Here is a 14987-nt window from a genome sequence, read left to right on the forward strand (position 1 = left end):
CAAGAAAGGCAGACGAGTCGGAAATGGAGTGCGCCGATTATTGACGTCACGTCCGCAAAGGGAGCCCCTTTCTTTTCGGTGTCGGCCATTTGCGTGGAGGTAAGTCCGGGCTGTGAGTGAGGGAAAATTCGTGGAGGGTGCTTCAGAGCCCGGTCACAGCACAGGTCTTAGCATCAGCGGCGTGGGAGACAGAAGGCGGCCGTGATTCTGGCCGCGGTCGGGCTGATGATGAACAAGGGAACCTAGTTGTTGGGATTTGGGCCACCGCGTGTACGAGGCGGGCGCGCCGGTCCCGCCGAGCTGTTGGTTCCCGGACCGTGTGTAGGCAGTACCGGACTCCCCAGGTACTGAAGGCGGGCTACGTTCCTTCCGTGTGTTTCCGAAGGGTCTTCTGAGGAATTTATGATGTCCCAAAGTTGAGGGAAACATAGAAGGCGACGTGTGCACAGGAAGCTCCCACAAACAGCCACGTTACAGCGAAAGGGTTATCCCTTTTAGTTACCTTAATGTGAGAAATATTTACTAGAGATATTGCTTTGCCTCTTGCAATAATTACCGTCAGATTTCACCCCCACCCCCAAATAAAGCTGGTTTAACCATACGGCAGAATGATACCACCTTAGCTGTGCACCACTTAGCTACAGTAACACATTGAGTACTATTCTGTATTTTTGTCATCTTTGGATTGGGATATGAACCGGGAAACTTCACACTCAGGGAACTCTTAAGTAGATTCATTAGCAGTCTTGTTCCATTGAAACTTGTAAAGTGGGTCATCATGGAGTGCAGCACATGACACAATCATCAAGGAAGATCTCGACCTGAAAGGGCGACTATACTCTTCCATAGATGCTGCTTGGCCTGCTGAGTTTTTCCAGCATCTTGTGTGTGTGTTGACACACAAATCAGCTGTTTTCCACATACTTGTGGTTGTATTAGTGTCTTTACTGAGATTTTGGAAGTATATGGAAATAAACTGATGGTTTTACCCATAGTCTTGAGTCTGTATGGAGTCTTGACTCAGCTGGAAGTGGTTGAGTCTGGAAGTGGAACTATAACAAACACTATATAAGTGGTTAAATCTCAGAACCAAGACCAGTAAAGAGCACTTGCAAAAAGTACCTCTTAGTTTTGCATATTGTATTATAACTACATTGTGCTTATACCCCACTGATCCATGATTTAAATCTATGATTTGGCTAAGGGGAGTGATTGCCACATGCCTAATGTTGTTGCCTCATAAATATTTGAGAGAGTGAGTAGGAAGGTAAATGCAAAGAGGGATATAGCATGCTGAGTGAGTGGATAATAGCATGATTCATGTCATGTAATGCATGAAAAGAAAAAGATGTCCATTTTAAGCATTGAGAGATGGGTTAATGTGAATGTTCTAAATATCCTTGTAATCAAGTCACTAAAAGCCAACTTTTAGGTGCAGCAAACAATTAGAACGACAGGCAAATGGCACATTGGCTTTTTTACTGCAAGATTTGATTCTAGGAGTTGATGTCTTACTGTGATTATGTAGTGCTTGGTCAAAAAAACACACCTGAAACATTTGTATACAGATTAATCTCTAAAACAAAGTGATGTACTTGCCACAGGGGGTACAGTGATTATTCACCAGACTAGTTCCAGCTAAGATGACACTCGTATAAGGAGACATTAGGCTGGTGTTCAACATTCAGATTTAATTTTACTGAAGAACACAACATATTGACAGGCTGTGGTGTCTGCAACCCAGGGCCATGACATTGACATCCTTCGCATACACGAGTAAAAATCTTTGCGTTGCGTCTCCGTCTAAATGTGCAATGTACAATCATAGTAATTTATAAGTAGAACAGTCAATATAATATAGAGTACACTCAAATCAGCGTGAGTTCATCAGTCTGATGGCCTGGTGGAAGAAGCTGTTCCGGAATCTGTTGGTCCTGGTTTTTATGCTGCGGTCCGTTTCCCAGAAGGTAGCAGCTGGAATAGATTATGGTTGGGGTGACTCGGGTCCCCAGTGATCCTATGGGCCCTCTTTACACATCTGTCCTTGTAAATGTCCTGAATCATGAGAAGTTCACAACTAAAGATGTACTGGGCGGTCCGCACCACTCCGGCAGAGTCCTGTGATTAAGGGAGGTACAGTTCCCATACTAGGCAGTGATGCAGCCAGTCAGGATGCTCTCAGTTGTGTTCCTGTAGAAAGTTATTAGGATTTGGGGGGCCCATACCAAACTTCCTCAACCGCCTGAGGTGAAAGAGGTGCTGTTGTGCCTTTTTCACTACACAGCTGGTGTGTGCAGACCACGTGAGGTCTTCGATGATGTGGATGCCGAGGAACTTCAAGCAGTTTACCCTCTCAACCCCAGATCCATTGATGTCAATAGGATTTAGCCCATCTCCATTCCTCCTGTAATCCACAACCAGCTCATTTATTTTTGCGACATTGAGGGAGAGGTTGTTTTCTTGACACCACTGTGTTGGAGAGATGACTTCTTCCCTGTAGGCCACCTGGTTATTGTTTGAGATAAGGCCAATCAATGTAATGTCGTCAAATTTAATTAGCAGATTACTCTCTTACTGTCTGCTGGCCATCTGACAGGAAGTCCAGAATCCAGCTGCACAAGGTTGAGGTCTCTGAGCTTCTTGTCAAGTCTGGATGGAACTGTGGTGTTGAATGCTGAACTGTAGTCCAAGAACACATTCTCACATAAGCATCCTTCTTCTCCAGGTGTGTGAGGATGGTATGTAGAGCTTTGGCTATTGTGTCAGCTGTCGATCTGTTGTGTCGGTAGGCAAATTGTAGGGGGTCCAGTTTGGGTGGTAGCAAGCTGCAAATATGGTCCTTGACCAGCCTCTCAAAGCATTTGCTTATTATTGAGGTGAGTGGGACAGGACGTCAGTCGTTCAGGCATGTTGGTCTTTTTTGGTACAGGGACAATGATGGATAATTTGAAGCAGGAGGGCACTCTACACTGGGAGAGGGAGAGATTAAAATATCAGTAAACACACCTGCCAGTTGTGTTGTGCACACCCTGAGTACTCACCCTAGGATGCCATCTGGTCCCGCAGCCTTGCGGCTGTCCACTCGTTGAAACATCTGTGTACTCAGCTTCAGAGAATGTAAGGGAAAACGTAGTACTGAGAAGAGAAGAAATCCCTTCTCTCAAATGTTCTACCTGTCAAATTCACTACCACGGAAGTGCAGTAGATTTGCTCATTCACAGCTCCATTTTTCGTGATTCGGTTCTGACCACACGCTGTCCACATAGTCTGCTTCAGTTCTGATTTCATGCTGTCTACATAAACTATGATTGTGTTATTTTACTCATGGTGCTCTGGAGTACAGCCAGACCGATCTGAATCATAGCTCAAGTACAGCTCATGCGTAACCCTATGTTTAATAGCCTAGATTAGAACCTGGGTTTTAATATTTTGCAATCAGGTTCGAATATTTTTAGCCATTTCCCTTAATTTAACTCTCTAACTGGATCCTCGACTTCCTAAACAGAAGACCACCATCGCTTCGCTGACAATCAACATTGATGCACCACAGTTAGCTCACTGCTCTACTCCCTCTGCACTCGTGACTGTGTGGCTAAAATGCCATCTATAAATTTGCTGATGAGACAACCAATGTTGACAAAAGGACGTACAGGAATGAGATATACCAGATAGTTAAGTGCTGTCGCAGCAGCAACCTTGCACTCAATATTAGTAAGACCAAAGAGCTGATTGTGGTCTTTAGAAAGGGTAACAAAGGGAAACAAACCAATCCTCATAGAGAGATCAGAAGTGGAGAGAGTGAGCAATTTCAAGTTCCTGGGTGTCAGTGTCTCTGAGGACCTAACCTAGGCACAACATAAAATAGAAGGTAAGACCACAGCTATACTTCAATTAGAATCTGAGGAGATTTGGTATGTCAACTAAAGCACTCAAACTTTTACAAATATACCATGGAGAGCATTCAGATTGGCCGCATCGCCATCTGGTATGGGGGGGGCAGGGTTGACTACTGCATAAGATGGAAGTAAGTTGCGGAGAGTTGTAAATCAGTCAGCTCTCGTGGGTACTAGCCTTCGTAGTGGGAGTGGTGCCTAAGTCCATCATTAAAGATGCCCACCACCCAGGATATGCCCTTTTCTCATTGTTGCTGTCAGGAAGGAGGTACAGAAGCCTGAAGGCACTCACTCAGCTATCCAGGAACAGCTCTGCCGTCCGATCTCTAAATGGACATTGGACCCATGAATACTACCTCACTACTTTTTTATTTCTGTTTTTTGCTCTACTTATTTGAACTTCCTAAGAGACAAATATACTGAATGTAACTCCTTTTTTCCCCTCTATATTTATCACGTATTGCATTGTACTGCTGTTGTAAAGTTAACACATTTCATGACGCATGCTATTGAATGCTAAACCAGATTCTGATTAATATGGTAACGCATCACTTGTTAGACCTACCTGGCCTCTTCTGTATCCTTTTCCTCCACTAATGTTGTCTCGCTATCCTTTTTAAGGTTTATTTAACAACTTTTTGATTATCTGCTTTTCTCTTTGGTTCATCTCTTGCTTTTGGATTTATACCATATTTTTCTCTTTGCAATGCAACCATCTCCATTAAGTGTTTTATATTCAAAGTGCCACATAAATGAAAATCATTAACTCAATAAAAGTATTTTTATATAAATCAACAAGAACCTGTTTTTATCCACCTATATTTCATCCTGTGCTGAAGCATGTGAACACCAGCACCTCCAAGTCAGTTCCACTTCTGTGATGTAAATATATTTCATTGTTGCATTTAAAAGCTGAGACTCCCATTCTCATCTCGTGCAGTTAAGAACTGTAGTAAACAGGCCTGTCAGTGGCACCCGCATTATTTTTCTTTGGTTTTTCATTTATTCATAAATAGCTGTTCAGTTAATTAATGGGATTTATAGAAAACTCAAGTTATTCTGCCAAGACACATCAAAGTTGCTGGTGAACACAGCAGGCCAGGCAGCATCTCTGGGGAGAGGTACAGTGGACGTTTTGGGCTGAGACCCTTCATCAGGACTAACTGAAAGAAGAGCTAGTAAGAGATTTGAAAGGGGTAGGGGGAGATCCGAAATGATAGGAGTTAGGAGAATGTTAGTCCTGATGAAGGGTCTCGGCAGGAAACGTCAACTGTACCTCTTCCTAGAGATGCTGCTTGGCCTGCTGCATTCACCAGCAACTTTTATGTGTGTTGCTGGAAATTCCAGCATCTGCAGGTTTCCTCGTTTTTGAGTTATTCTGCCATGTGTAATTCTGGACAAATGTTAGGCAGGTGTTGCTGAAAATGAAGTGACGAAATGAAAGGAGTGTTTAACAACAAGGAGGCTTAACAGTTAACTGAAACAGCCTGTAGAGAATATCTGTAGTAATGTGTTCTTATTTTTCTATCTCTGTAGATCTTTGTCACATCTAAATAGAAGTCCTCCAACTGAACTAAATCCAACATGCAGAACGACGCAGGAGAATTTGTTGATCTTTATGTTCCACGCAAATGGTGGGTATGAAATGAGTGTCAGGGCATGTCAACATAGTAGTTAGTTTAATGCTTTCCAGTGCCAGCGATCTCAGATCAGGGTTCGATTCCTGACCTCTCCATTACTTCTTCTGAGTTTCCTATGGCTGTTCCGATTTCCTCTCTCATTCCACAGATGTACTGGTTAGGGTTACTGAGTTGTGGATGGGCTATGTTGGCGCCAGAAAATGATGACATTTCTAGACTGCCTCCAGCATAATCCTTGGACTGTGTTGGTCATTGATAACAAATTACCATTTCACCGCATATTTGATATTTCCATGTATATGTGACAAATAGAGCTAATCTAAATATTTGCACATGGTGACATGTATTACATGTGTTAATCTATGTTGATTTGTTAATTTTTGTCTTTTAGCTCTGCTAGCAACAGAATTATTGGTGCTAAGGACCATGCCTCTATTCAAATCAACCTTGCTGAGGTAAGTTATATATAATTAATTCAGACTGTAAGTCTTATTACATCTTATAACTATGGTTAGAATTTGTATGGTCAGTATTGGAAATACTTACGTTCTTGTGGTCAGGTTGACAAGGGAAAATATGTAATATCTAGGACAATTGTGAGACTAAATGAGGAGAAATGGTGGGCAGGTTTCACACAAGCAACCAAAGGGAATGTTTTTACACAGTCGATATGATGTAAGGTGCCCAATCAGAAAACTGTATGGCAGGAAAATGTATATTAGCAGTCAAGAGTGTTGCATTGAGGGAATGAGCTGGGTAATTTGTTGCCTCTTCGTTCAAAATAAATTATCTTGATCAAATAGAAACAGTTTCTGGTGCTCAAGCTGGTAGAAAACAGTAGGCACTGATCTAAGTTACCAGCAAAAAGCATTAGTCTACACCTTAAGAGAGAAAAACAGAAAATACTGTAGGTATTCAGCAGGTCAAACAGTATGTATGGAGAAAGAAACAAACTAATAATTCAAGTTGGTAAATTTTTGTAAGAATTTAAGTGGCAGAGATTGGATTGTTATGCAGAAAGAGGAGTAGGGAAAAAATAGATCCTTAAAAAAAGGTCTCCCATGGAGCTGACATGGGGAAGTTTGAATTGTACAAATGATGGTAGATGGTGCTGCATGAAAGGGTAGTCAAGGTATGTCTTATTTAAAAATAACAAAACAAATGTCTGAAATGAAATAAAATGTACCTTCCCCTTTCTCTACAACTTAAACTTGATTGATTTAAAAGTCTTCAAACTAATATGTTACCTCTCTCCTGGCTGACTTGAGAATTTCCGGCATTTTTTAAAATTTCTACTTTGGATATCTTGCAACTATAGAGATTTGCTTTCAGAGTTGCATTGCCTATGCTGGAAGCAGATTTCGTAATAATATTCCAAAGGAAGTTAGATGTCTACTTGTATGAAAGTATTTACAGCACTGTAGGGAAGAGCAGAGATGTATCAGATGTGGATGAGGCAAGGTGGTCCCAAATGGTCATTTTCCATGTTGTATCATTCTATACTTATTGACTAAACTAACCAAGTTCAAAAGAGATTTTTAAAACTTAAACTTCCTTTTAGATACACACAAGACAGAACTCTTAAAATCCATTTTAACCGGAATATTAGTTGTATTGTTGTTTGCCTGAATTGCATGCACTGTAGAGGTTCATGTTTAGGAATGAGATGCATCAAAACCATTCATATTTTCAATACCTACCTAACAAATTATTTTATGGGTGTTCTTTTACTATCATTCTCACTGCTGCATTCCTGGGTTTTGTGTCATCTGTATTCTTCGTACGTAAGCATTGGCACCAAAATCCAAGTTGTTAATGTATATACAAAAAGAGTAATTGTCCTAACAGTAACTACTGTATAGCTCCAAGCAGTCTGGAGAAACATCCATTCACACTTGTTTTGCATCCATTGTCTTTTTATATCCATCTGTCATTGCTGACCCTGCTTCCTAATTTCAGTTATTTCTTTGGCCTTCTAATTATTGATATTCATATCATCTACATTGTTCTTCTCAGCTCTCACCTTCACTTAATCAAATATACCAGCTCTGGTACAATGACCAGACTTTGTACCTGACTTGGTTATAGACTTTGCCTTTAGGTTTCCAAAACATCTCTTTGGTGTTTGAATAATTTATCTGTTGAAATCTTTCATCTTAGGTGGATAAAGTAACTGGGAGATTCAATGGGCAACACAAAACCTATGCCATCTGTGGAGCTATTCGTAGGATGGTATGTACAGTTTGGAATAAAGTAAATCGTTACTTGCAGTTTATTATCCTTTTATAGTATTAAACTACTGGATTGCTAAAGGAGCTTAGTAGTGATGTGTGAAATTGCACGTTAATGATGATCTTGCATTTGCCATTTACTTGTCAGCACAGTAGTGTAGTGGGTAGCATAATGCCTTACAGGTGATCTTAGTTTATTTCCCACCGCTGCTTATAACGATTTTTTTGTGTTCTCCACGTGACCGTATGGGTTTCCTCTGGGTCCTCTGAGTCCAAAGACATGCCGGTTGGTAGGTTAATTGGTCATTGTAAATTGTGCTGGGGTTAAATCGGGGGATTGCTGGGTAGTGTAGCTTGAAGTGCCTATCCTGCACTTCATCTCAATAAATGAATGAACGTGTGCTGAAATGTAGCTCTTTTAAATAAGGATATACATTGATGGGAATTTTTTACGGGGGTGGGGTAGGGGTTCCTTAGAATTTCTTTATCTCAGTCATTTACATGGGATCCCTATAAATGTATGTGTACATTTCCCAGAAATCACAACTTTTCAGATGTTTAAATCAAAAATTTCACCCCATCTTTGCACCAGATTCAGCGTAAATAAAAATAATTGTCAGCAAGATCTTTTACCCCCTCTATATTAATGTGATACATGTGAAGGTTTATTCATTACGATTGGGCTCCAATTCTAGTGTGATTTCTGTTGAAGTGTCTTGGCTTGACCATGTTTTTTGGTCAAAGCCAAAGGAGAAAGTGCTTCATTATAACTTCTAAGTTCACGCATTATTCCGATCGTCTTGAGGCAAAGTGATGGTACTGGATAAGGAAGAAGAATTGACAAAGTAGTAGATCATTACTTTTATTTATTTTTAATTTTAGCAATTCAGTGTAGAGTAGGCCCTTCCAACCCTTTGAGCTGTGCCTGCCCAGCAAACCCCGTTAACCCTAACCTAATCATAGGACAATGTACAACAACCAGTTAACCTACCTGATACATCTTTGGACTGTGGGAGGAAACCAGAGTACCCGGGGAGAACCCATACATTCCACGGGGAGGATGTACAGAGACTCCTTATCAGAATTGAACTCTGAACTGCAGAACACACCGAGCTGTAATAGCGTCACATTAACTGCTACGCTACCGTGGCACCGAAGTTTTCTGTTGCCTTAATTTGTTCACAATTTTATTTACTCTTGATTGAAGTTCTGGGGGAGAAACAGAGCTTAGTTATAGTCCTCATTGAGTGAGAATAACCAAAATCTGAATCGGGATTATTAATCACTGACTTGTATGCTGTGAAACTTGTTGTTCTGTGAGAGTACAGAGCAAAGAGATAAAAATTACTGTATAAAAATAAGTAGTGCAGTAAACAAAAGGAATATCGAGGTAGTGATCATGGGCTCACGGATCACCCAGAAATTTGATGGTGGCAGGGGATAAGCCATTTCTGTCTTAGGCTCCTGTGTAATGGTAGTAATGAGAGGATCTCCCAGATGGCAAATCCTTAGTGATGAATACATCCTTTTTGAGGGGCTGTCTCTTGAAAATATCCTCTATGTTGGGGAGGATTGTGCCCATGGTGGAGCTAGCTGAACTTACATCCCTCTTGCAATCCTGTGAAATGGAGCCTCAATACAGACTGATAAAACAAGTCAGAATGTTCCCCTCAGTACTGAAATGCTTGAGTCTCTGATGACAAAACAAAATTTCTCAACTACTTAATGAAGTAGCATCACTGGCGTGTATACTTTGATTGCAGCAATGTGTTGGGTCCAGAATAGATCCCCCAAGATGTTGACGCCCAGGAACTTGAAACATCTCACCCTTTCTACTGCTGACCCCTCATTGAGGACTAGTGTGCTGTTTCTGATACTGGTATAAGGTCGTTGTTGCAATACCAGTCAACCAGCCAATCTATTTCATTGCTGTGCCACCTCGAGGTCGTTATCTGAGATTCTACCAACAGCGGTGTTGTTGGCATATTTATTCATTGATTTTGAGCTATGCTTAGCCACAAAGTCATGAGTTTAGAGAGGATAGAGCAGTAGGTTAAGCATGCATCCTCAGACTTGATTGTCAGGAGAAGTTATTGCCAATCCATGCTGAGTGTGGTCTCCCAATAAGGAAATCAAGGCTTCAATTGTAGAGGGAGGTGCAGAGGTCCAGGGTTTGAAGCCTGGTGATTAGTGTGGAGGGATGATAATTAGTATAGAGGAGACACCTGCCTGACATGTTTTGGGGTTATTGAACCATTAGGATTGCATTTGCTGCAGACCAGATGTGGTGGTAGGTAAATTCCAGGAGGTCCAGGGCTTTGCTCAGGTTCATTTTGTGGATAATGGTTATTGTCAGTAACTAATCATGTTGAAAGTGTGATTGGAATCCATGAAAATATACATAACATAGAGACAACTGTTTGAGTGTAGGTGAGTCAAAATCCAATTTGTGCTTCTGTTGAAAGTAACTTGTGTGATACCACAATATATTGTAAGTACATATTTTTGAGCTAACTGTGTAGAATTGCAATTTTATCCATACCTGCACAGACCACATTGTTTACGTTCACTCATTTGTTTTTGGTGACAATGGAATGCTATTTGATCTACGTTGCATTTGAAGACTTCACATTTTTACTTTTTTAACAGGGTGAATCAGATGATTGTATCCTAAGGCTAGCAAAAAACGACGGGATTGTGGCCAAGTAAGCTACATTTTGAAACTCATTTTGATTTTGGTTGTAAATGCAAACACGAGGAAATCTGCAGGTGCTAGAATTTCAAGCAACACACATAAAAATTGCTGGTGACCGCAGCAGGCCAGGCAGCATCTGTAGGAAGAGGTACAGTCGACGTTTTGGGCCGAGACCCTTCGTCAGGACTAACTGAAAGATGAGATAGTAAGAGTGGAGGGGGAGGAATGGAGCTAAGAGGAGGAAAGTTGATTGGCAAAAGGGATATGAGGCTGGAGAAGGGAGAGGATCATGGGATGGGAGGTCTAGGGAGAAAGAAAGTGGGAGGGGGGAAGCCCAGAGGATGGGCAAGGAGTATAGTGAGAGGGACAGAGGGAGAAAAAGGAGAGAGAAAAGAAAATATTTGAGACTACTAGACAGGTATATGGAGGAACTTAAGGTGGGGGGTTATATGGGAGGCAGGGTTTGAGGGTCGGCACAACATTGTGGGCTGAAGGGCCTGTAATGTGCTGTACTATTCTATGTTCTATATATAATAATAAATAACAGATGGGGTACGAAGGGGAGGTGGGGCATTAACAGAAGTTAGAGAAGTCAATGTTCATGCCATCAGGTTGGAGGCTACCCAGACGGAATATAAGGTGTTGTTCCTCCAACCTGAGTGTGGCTTCATCTTGACGGTAGAGGAGGCCGTGGATAGACATAGCAGAATGGGAATGGGACGTAGAATTAAAATGTGTGGCCACTGGGAGATCCTACTTTCCCTGGCGGACAGAGCCGGAGAAATGGCCTCCCAGCCTGTGTCGGGTCTCGCTAATATATAGAAGGCTGCATTGGGAGCACTGAACGCAGTATATCAGCCCAGCCAACTCACAGGTGAAGTGTCGCCTCACCTGGAAGGACGGTCTGGGGCCCTGAATGGTGGTAAGGGAGGAAGTCTAAGGGCATGTGTAGCACTTGTTCCGCTTACAAGGATAAGTGCCGGGAGTGAGATCGGTGGGAAGGGATGGGGGGAATGAATGGACAAGGGAGTCGTGTAGGGAGCGATCCCTGCGGAAAGGGGGGGGGGGTTTGGAGGGAAAGACACATGCTGAATTCGTTGATTTCATTAATTTTGCCTCCAACTTTCACCCTGCCCTCAAGTTTACCTGGTCCATTTCCGACACCTCCCTCTCCTTTCTGGATCTTTCTGTCTCTGTCTCTGGAGACAGCTTATCTACTGATGTCTACTATAAGCCTACAGACTCTCACAGCTACCTGGACTATTCCTCTTCTCACCCTGTCTCTTGCAAAAATGCCATCCCCTTCTCGCAATTCCTCCGTCTCCGCAGCATCTGCTCTCAGGACGAGGGAGATGTCCTCCTTTTTTAAAGAAAGGGGCTTCCCTTCCTCCACCATCAACTCTGCTCTCAAACACATCTCTCCCATTTCACACACATCTGCTCTCACCTCATCTTCCCGCCACCCCACTAGGAATAGGGTTCCCCTTGTCCTCACCTACCACCCCACCAGCCTCTGGCTCCAACATATAATTCTCCGTAACTTCCGCCACCTCCAACGGGATCCCACCACCAAGCACATCTTTCCCTCCCCCCCCCCCCCGCCCCACTTTCCGCAGGGAGCACTCCCTGCGCGACTCCCTTGACCATTCGTCCCCCCCATATCTCCCCACCGATATCTCTCCCTCCCGGCACTTAGCCTTGTAAGCGGAACAAGTGCTACACATGCCCTTACACTTCCTCCCTTACCACCATTCAGAACTCCAGACAGTCCTTCCCAGTGAGGCGACACTTCATCTATGAGTCGGCTGGGGTGACATACTGCGTCCGGTGCTCCCGATGCAGCCTTCTATATACTGGCAGGACCCGGTGCAGGCTGGGAGACCGTTTCGCTGAACACCTACGCTCTGTCCGCCAGGGAAAGCAGGATCTCCCAGTGGCCACACATTTTAATTCTACATCCCATTCCCATTCTGATATGTCTATCCATGGCCTCCTCTACTGTAAAGATGAAGCCACACTCAGGTTGGAGGAACAACACCTTATGTCTGGGTAGCCTCCAACCTGATGAACATTGAGAAGTCAATATGAACATTGACTTCTCTAACTTGATGGCTGAGGAGTAGATAGTAACTGTTCTTGAAGCTGGTGGTGCAAATCCTGGGGCTCTTGCACCTACTTCATGGCAGCAGCGAGAAAAGTGCATGGCCTGGGTGGTGGGGTACTTGATGGACACTGCCCTCCTACGACAGCATTTCATATAGATGGGGGCCTTTGCCCATGATGTACTGTGCCGAATCCGCTTCTTTTTGTAGGATTTCACGTTTAAGGGTGTTGGTCTTTCCATGCTAGGCTGTGATGCAGCCAGTCAGTACACTTCCCACTACACATCTATAGAAGTTTGTCAGAAGTTTTAGATATCATTTGTGGGGATTTTTTTATGTTTAAGTTTTACTTTTGTGTTATTTAAAAATGTCAAGTAAATATGAAAAGTAGAAGACACTATAAAATAATCTAGGAAATAACAATCAGGTCTGTGCAATTGCTTTGTAGTTTCCTCTTTTGTCAGGGTTTACAGGTCTTTTCAAATGCAAGTGAATCTGTCGGATGTTCATAGTATTCTCAATTTTACTATCAAGTAGAAATTAATTTTCCACAATTTAAATAGTTGTGTATTTTTTGCTTCATGAATGTGGAAATTCAGTTCAAGTCAGGTTCAAGTTTATTGTTATTCAACCCTATGTACTGTCAAACGAAACAACAGCTTTCCTTGGGGCCAAGGTGTACAACGCAGAATGTATAATTCACATACAACACGTTTATTAGTATTATTTCTCTTGTATTTGTAGTTTGTTGTCTTTTGCTCATTGATTGTCTGCCTTATTGCTATGGTCCTTCATTGATTCTATTATGGTTATTGGGTTTATTGATTATGCCTGCAAGAAAATGAATCTCAGGATTGTATATGGTTCAAAGGTCAAAGGTTCATTTACTATTAAAGCATGTGCCCATATACAACTCTAAAATTTGAATTTCTCAAGATAGCCACAAAAGAAAAAAAAGACAGGGCACTAACAGAACACCAACCCCCAAACACCTTCTGTTCACCCAACAAAACAAAAGGAACAGGCGATTTAAAAAAAACAATGTAAAAACTATGGGTCTGAAAAAGTCCACAGTCCAAGTCCAATCCATAACTGCAGAACCACGATACCATCATGTATCACCGACACCACACGAGACAGAGAGGACTACCTGCCTGCCACACAGTGACAGGCCTCACCGATTCCTTCTCCGGCAGTGGTCAAAAGGCAGGCAGTCAGTGCTGAAACTCCTGCTTGCCTTCTGTTAACTCAATGTCTCAGTCTTCCTCAGTGATTAATAGACGCTTTAAGCAGTGAAATGGAGTCGAGCATAGATAATAAATTTATTTTGAACTCTGAATATTACCACAAATCAATTAACAAATTATAAAATATATTCCAGAAGATTGATATTTAGCATAAGGTGCATTTACAACACGCATTTAAAAAGTAAGCAGTGTAGCCCTACTGATGCTTCATACAACATGCAATGGATGGTGGCAGGGAGTTCAGTGGTCTCACACCCTGGGGGAAGAAGCTGTTTCCTATCCTAACAGTCCTTGTCCTAATGCTACAGTACCTCTTGCCTAATGGTAAGGGATCAAGGAGATTGTTGAGGGACCAGATGAGATCGTCCATTCCGTGCACTCCCAGAAACTTAATGCTCCTGTTTTTCTCTGTAGTGGAGCCCATTTATGTACGGTGAGGATTAGCCAGTGTGCACCTTCCTGGAGTCCACAATTATCTCTTTAATCTTGTCCATGTTGAGACTGAAGTAGTTGTGCTCATAGCATTCTGTAAGTCGCTCTACCTGCTCTCTGTATGTCGTCTTGTTGATGAGGAAAACCACTGTTGCATCATCAGCAAACTTGATTGGTTTGAGCTGGATCTTGCAGTACTTCCATGCGTCAGCAGCAATCTTAATGGAATTATCAAATTTAATTAAGCCATAAAATTTGTAAATTAACATTTTTTTTGCTTTTTAACATGTGTCCTTTTTCTTTTCAGGGCTGTCTAACAAGCAGAAGACGTATTCGGGAAGGCTGATGTTTGTATAGAAATAAAAATAAACAAAACTATGGTCATTGTCCTTTACAATAAGTGATGAATATATCATTGGACATATATGAATTGGTAGTTTAAGTATTTCACATTATGACATTACATTATCCATCAGACAAATCTTTACATTTGAACTAGTCCATTCCGTTATGTTAACCTGTGTTACTTTCAAAGCCTTGTCATCAATCAAACGTACTGCTAAAATGTTTATTAGAAAAGGCAAATTTCAGTGTTCTCCAGGCTCTGCTTTCTGACAGGTCTGCTGATCTTGCAGTCCTGTATTATGGATTGCTGTTTCATATCAAAAATGGCTGTTGCAGACCATGGAACTAACAATTTTGAGTGTACTTTACCAAAGATATGCAGATATGACAATCATTAAACTT

The 14987-nt window shown here is 42.0% G+C and overlaps 1 protein-coding gene across 2 annotated transcripts; it reads left to right on the plus strand.

Annotated features, from left to right (window-relative positions):
* On the plus strand, positions 1-14640 carry rps21 (ribosomal protein S21). 2 transcript variants are annotated; one of them, XM_072242321.1, is made up of 6 exons: positions 1-99; positions 5430-5527; positions 5925-5988; positions 7694-7765; positions 10414-10469; positions 14548-14640. In XM_072242321.1, the coding sequence occupies exons 2-6, from the start codon at positions 5478-5480 to the stop codon at positions 14555-14557; spliced, it is 252 nt and encodes an 83-aa protein (XP_072098422.1). In that variant the 5' UTR covers positions 1-99; positions 5430-5477; the 3' UTR covers positions 14558-14640. The 2 variants fall into 2 exon arrangements, with proteins under 2 accessions (XP_072098422.1, XP_072098431.1); XM_072242330.1 differs by lacking the exon at positions 14548-14640 and having other exon boundaries at positions 10414-10473.
* The last annotated feature ends 347 nt before the right edge of the window (positions 14641-14987 follow it).

Source organism: Mobula birostris, chromosome 2, assembly GCF_030028105.1.
Source record: "Mobula birostris isolate sMobBir1 chromosome 2, sMobBir1.hap1, whole genome shotgun sequence".
NCBI lineage: Eukaryota > Metazoa > Chordata > Chondrichthyes > Myliobatiformes > Myliobatidae > Mobula > Mobula birostris.